This window comes from Eurytemora carolleeae, unplaced genomic scaffold (genome assembly GCF_000591075.1).
Source record: "Eurytemora carolleeae unplaced genomic scaffold, Eaff_2.0 scaffold1543, whole genome shotgun sequence".
Classification (NCBI taxonomy): Eukaryota; Metazoa; Arthropoda; class Copepoda; order Calanoida; family Temoridae; genus Eurytemora; species Eurytemora carolleeae.
The window spans coordinates 23666-29846 of record NW_019397488.1 but is presented as its reverse complement, the minus strand read 5'-3'; the positions used below and the strand labels follow the sequence as shown (position 1 = coordinate 29846).

At 32.8% G+C, this 6181-nt stretch overlaps 1 protein-coding gene across 3 annotated transcripts in view; it reads right to left on the bottom strand.

Annotated features, from left to right (window-relative positions):
• LOC111714559 (ubiquitin carboxyl-terminal hydrolase 7) overlaps positions 1-4508 on the bottom strand; it is a 27759-nt gene extending 23251 nt beyond the window's left edge. For 2 of the 3 annotated variants that reach the window (XM_023489693.1, XM_023489694.1), the window contains exons 1-4: positions 4378-4507; positions 3408-3470; positions 2622-2716; positions 157-257 (exon numbers count right to left, since the gene is read on the bottom strand). In XM_023489693.1, the coding sequence (XP_023345461.1) occupies positions 157-257; positions 2622-2678 (158 nt within the window). In that variant the 5' untranslated portion in view covers positions 2679-2716; positions 3408-3470; positions 4378-4507. Of the gene's footprint in view, positions 1-156; positions 258-2621; positions 2717-3407; positions 3471-4377 lie in introns of all 3 variants that reach the window. The other variant, XM_023489696.1, reaches the window with a different exon arrangement.
• Between the last annotated feature and the right edge of the window lie 1673 nt (positions 4509-6181).

The following is a 6181-nucleotide window of genomic DNA, read 5'->3' as shown; positions in this document are numbered from 1 at the left end:
GGGGGGGGGGGGGTCAGGCAACACTTTCTCAATAACCAAATTTCTTCTCAAATGCTGGAGCTAAAATATAAAATCAAGATTACAATATTAGCATTACGGTTTTAAGTCTTTAGAAAAATCCTGGAATAAAAGTGTTTATGTAAACATTGTACTGACCTGAAGGTGGCCTCCGATCTGGCCTCGTCGTCATCCTCAGGTCCCTCCTCAGCCTCCGGTTTAGGATCAACATCCTCCTCAATAGGCTCTGGTTCATCAACCTTGAACCAGACAAAATAAAGTATTTACTCAGATTCGCAAAAAAATAGAGCTTTGGGTTCGGTTCAGTTTGAATAATAAGGATTTTGGAATAGCAATGTGGGCATGGATCAACTGTAGGATGAATTGTCGGCGCGGTCCGCCCTGTCTAATTAGCCTGGCTCAGATTTACTAATCAGACAGCTGTATATACGTGTATAAATTAAGATAATCAATCAATCTTCCTGTAGGAATTAGGGTTATCATAGATGTTGCGCACACTATTTCTGCAAAATCAACTGTTCACAGTGGGTTTATTTATAGTGACTTCGACCAACTATCNAAGATTGAGATAGCGCCCTACTGTACGCCCACTGTGCATCTTGTACAAAAAGGTTCCGGCATTGAGCATTTTCAAACGACGCGTACCGGCTTATCAGACGCCCGTACGCGTCAACTCTGCTTCCTGTCTAGTTGTTCCATGAATGTGGGAAACAATAGAAAACGATCATCAGGTTAATACGATATATTCTAGGCAGATTTAGGAACAAATTGACATGGATCTATAGTAGGGTTCCCCCAGCTGTATATTGGTAGGTCAGGTCTTGATTCACATTTTTCCCACATATTTTTTCAGTGTGTATAATATATGAATCATTCTCTGACCCCCCCCCTTTCCCCCCACAAGTTAACATTTTAATGTTTTTTTTTGGCTGAATTGGGGAAAAAATGAATTTTTGGGAATAAACTGTTAAGTTTTAAAAAAGACTGAAAAAAATTGCCATAAGATGTTCAATTTTTCAATTCCCCCCCCCCATCATCAAAAATTATCCCCCCCCCCCTTGGGAGGAAGGTAATTCTGAAAAATATACACCCCAGTATTTTTCTGATTTCCATTTAAATTTCTACACAAAATAAGCCAATTTTTTTCAATCTTGAATTGTGAGGTCAGCCACTGGGCCTGGAAGGCATTCTGTTCCTAAGCTTTTTCGATCTTCTTAAAGGGAGAGACCGGCTAGACATAGTGTTGAGGTGAAAGTGCGGTATTGTAGAGAAAAACTTAAGGATTCGTTTGATACCAATGAGAAATTTTTACGGTGTACAATTTATAAATAAGCGTAAAGTCATTTATAATATTTCACCAGTTGTCTAGTCAGCAGAAGAAACGTTTTTTTAATTCTTAAATAACATGGCCGGAAAAACATGGAACAAATACTATTTAACTAACGAACACGTTGAGAAAAAAAGAACTTAAATCACTGAAAATAAGTTATTATCTTTCATTTTAAATTCTCGAAGGTTTATGCAATTTCATTCAGCTAGAGTCACTTGTTGGAGGTTTTCTTTATTTTAAATGTGAAAACGACATTTTGAAAAAATCTGCGAATAAAATTATAGAAACAGCAGAGATAATAGTGATAATAACATTATCGATTCTACGGTTCTACTATGTATTTCATCGACAATTTCTTTTAAGAAATATGTTCCTTATCAGTAAAAGTCTATATAATTTTTTAAAAGACTTTTACTATATATAATTTTTTATATAATTGAATAATTGTAAGAAAAGGTTCTTTTGCCAGCTGAAACAATTGGTGAAATATTAAAAACGAATACCCGTTCTTTTTTAAAAATTTTACACCGTAGAAATGTTTCATTGGTATCAAATGAATCCTTAAGCTATTCTCTACAATATACTGCTCTTTCAACTTAGCCACCATGTCGCAAAAATATCAGAATATCAAATGCCAAATGATCAAAAATCGTTAAATAATCAAAAAAAGGTACTCTTAAACAGTTAGGACAACTATTTTTTTTTCAAAAATATCATACAATTTTACAATAAAGTTAATTTTTAAGTTTAAGGTATTCTTAAATATATTTTTATGATTAAACGTCTGTAAATTGCACGCTCTTTCTTTCACGCAATCTATTTTTTCTTCTTTCTCTTCTCTTCTATTTTTTCTCTTCTCCTTTCTTCTCTTTTCTTCTTTTTTCTTCTCTTCTCTTTTCTTCTTTTTTCTTCTATTTTTTCTGATCTTTTTTTTCTTCTTTTTTCTAAAATTTTTGTTCTCTTTTTTATTATCTTATCTTATCTTTTCTTTTCTACTCTTCTCTTCTCTTTTGTTCTCTTATCGTTTCCTCTTTGTTGTTGACATTTAACCGGTTTTGAGATGAACAATGCAGTACGATCCGTTATGATTTTTCTCGGCTTTGTTTACATTTCTAGCTTGTAGACCTAACTGAAACGTACTGCGTTTGTACTCCATAATTAGGCATTTGATGTTTTGATATTTTTGCACCATGTCTAGCCGGTCTCTCCCTTTATAAAAAAAACGAAGAAAGGGATTTCTAGTCGAGAATAAAAAGATAAATGATTAAATTACCACGCCATTGTTGATCGTAGTTGAGTCAGGCTCTGTTGTCTCCATTAAATCATCCATCTTAGGAATCGGACAGTCAAAATCAAAAAACAATTTGCCTGAAACAAATCTAATGTGAAATCTTTACATGCATAAATCATTAATCAAAGATATACGTTTGTGAAGTAAATCTTTATTTTCTTAATCGACTTTTCAATTTAACCTATTATATTTTCTAATTAAGTACTATGACAGGGTAGAATAATTTTATATCTTCCAATTTATAACCCCATTTCAATGTTGCGCTACTCTGTATATATCAACATTAAATATATTTGATTAAATATCATTTTAGGCGTTTGTATCATTTTTTGGCCTACATGTTTCCTGTTTTTAACTATTTTTAAAGAGTTATCTTGATTTACCATGAAAGTGTCGATAATTCTTTTTAAAATTTAAATCAAGACTATTCTTATCAATAAATTAAGTCAAGAAAAAAATTCTTTTGTTCAAACTTTCTTATCAAAACTGTATTTAGCTTACGCATGAGGTGTAATAATGCATTGGATGAAAAAACGATAAGATGTCATTTTCCATATTGCATTTTAAAACTTTAAAAACTCCAACTTGTAAAGGTTTCATACTCCTGCTTTATCCAATCAATAATTGAAAATTATTAATGTTTGCCCCTCCCTCTTGAAAATCAGTTCCACCAAAGATGTTGGGTATGTTTGCACTGAGCCCAGTTTCGTCCAAATATTCTTGTAATTATCAAAAAATATGACATATATCCCTAAATAACTAAGTTACCTGACAAGGATATGGGAGGCGAGGGAAGAACTCCCCGATGTTTAAACTTACTTCCAGAACTACCTGAAAACAAATTAAAGATTAGTTTTGTAAAAATAACATTTTCCCGGGATATTAATCATTAAATGAACTAAATTTTCTGCGAATTTTACAATGTATATTCCTACTCTATTTTTGTATATTACATTGCTTAATCAAAGTTTGAAGAAGAAAACTAGCCATAATGAAACTTTTGTAGCAAACAAAAAAAGCTTGAATTGACTGTTGACAGATTTCAATTCACCCTCTTATTTTAATGAGTAGTTTGTTCGATTCCCATATAGTACCCATAAGAATTTTGTCGGAGCAAAAAAAAAAGATTTCCTGGAAGAATTTGTGAAAACTCCTCCCATTTCATAAAATACAGACATGAGCAATATATTGGCTTGTGGCCGGTCCCTAGCCTGTCCTGGCCTCGGCGCTCGAGCCAGAAATAAATATTTACGGTAAAATTCTGCCGATTTCAAGGCCGTCTTGACCCTTGAAAAGCTTTTTTTTAAATGAATAAGAAATAAGATCATATCATTTACATATTGTAAAGTCAAAGTAATAAATGATTACTTGACTCTGTTAGTTAAGCAGTACTCTCTTAAAAGCTCAAATACACTTGTTAAAAAGGTTAGCCTTTATAGTGTGCATTGACAATGTAATAAAAACAACCATATACCACTGTAAAACCAAACCAAACATTGTTTAAAAAAATCATTAAAAACCCCCCAAAAAATTTTTTCGCCTGCAGCGCATCAGGTTGCACCCCCCCTGGTCAAATCCTGGCTACGGGCCTGATTAAATCAAAATAAATATATTTACTACGAAAAGATTCACATATTTTAAGTTTAATTAAACAAAAATAAACTTCACAAAATATCCAACGTTTAATATTTAATAATTCATGTGAATAAATATCAAATAATTTCAAGGATGAGCTTACCAATCTTATAACTTCAATCTATCCCCTGCTAATTCATTCTGAATATCAGAATCCAGGTTCTAGGTTTTATCTTTTATAATGAAAACATTTCATTATAGGTTAATTTAATCTGAAAACAAAATACATATATTCTAAATAAGATGTGACCATATTAGCTAGGCAATTATTTATCTGAGTCAGTGGTTTTGAAAATAACACAATAAGATTATTTTTGGATTCAAAACTGATTTGAATATAATGACACAGTTTAAGGAAAAGAGATAATTATTTAGAATTTACAAATATATAAATTTGAAATTACGAACAATGTGTAAAATATCAATTTATTGAGCCGGACATTCTAACTATCTGAAAATATCATTTTACTGCCAATTTAACTTTTTTATTATAAATTAGCCTGCTGTAATATTTTTCAGGAATAAAAAGAAAAACAACAATGTAGTTGTCGAATTTGATCTCAAAGCGAAAACAAAGGAGAAAACTTTTGCCGAATCATATCGAGACAGACGGATTTTTCCTCCATTAGTTTTCAATTGTATTGTACCGACCAGGATTCAGGTTTGGTCTCAAGCAAAGACGACATAAAATATTCTAGATGTATGGTGGTGTATTTTTCGACCTACACATATCCGCCATACTCCACTTCTGACCTACGCCAAATCCGCTATACTACACATCCGACCTACTAGCAAGTGGTATTACAGCTGCTATATGGACTTGTGGGCGTGGCTGCAGCGCCCGGCCCCCTAGCCTGTCCTAGCCGCGGCGCTCGGCCCCCTAGCCTGTCAGCCGCGGCGCTCGGCCCCTTAGCCTGTCCTAGCCACAGCGCTCGGCCCAGAAATACTAACCCTCAAATAATACTAGAATAAACAGCTGGCGTAGGTTCGATATTGCAGTAGGTCGGAAAGTTAGTAGGTCAGAAGTTCAATAGGGGGGATGAATTGCGTAGACGATGTAACATTAGTGCTATACAAAGCAAACTTTAGAATGGTGGATATCGGGATTAATTCTTGTTCCACTCTTTTTCTTAATCTCGAGATTAAATAATGCTGATTTTCCTCTTGTTATTTATCTCTAGAGTAACTTATTAATCAAATCTATTTATTGTTAAAAAAAGTACAATAACAAATAAAAATAAACTTAATTAATATATATTTATCAAAAACATATGTACATTTTGATTTTCTGTTTTTAAATGTGTAGACGAACACAACAATTAACTGAATCAGCAAAGATTAATATAATAAAATAACAGTGCTAAATTAGTAGCAATATAAGAACTTGCAAAATTATACAAGGAGCTTCAAAGTTCAGGTAAGGATGGTTTTAAAAGGCAACATTCATTGAGACGCGGTTAAATTTGACTGCGAAGAGAGCGTTATTAAAGATCCAACAGCTTTGCACCATTGTTTCTTTTTAAGAGATAAAAATACCAGAACCAAAATTGTGTAATAAGTAAAAAGTTATAGCTTTGCACCAGAAACATAAAGTTATAGCTTTGCACCATAGATATGCCTAATTATAAAGAAAGATTGTAAGTTTGGACGCTTAAATGGTGGAAAAATTCTGGCTAACTTGGAATTCAATTTAAGAAATAGAAATAGATAATTCATCAAAATCACATTTTCGTTCTGGAGATCAGTGATCTTTTGTTTCGAAAGTTCTTTATTTTTGTATTTAATAAAATATAATTCCTTCAAATAATTCTTGAAAAATTGGTATACAAGCGATAAGTAAATTAAGAAAATTATTTTACCAAATTGGGAACATTTTTCGCCTCAAAATTTCAGGGGGGGGGGGGGGG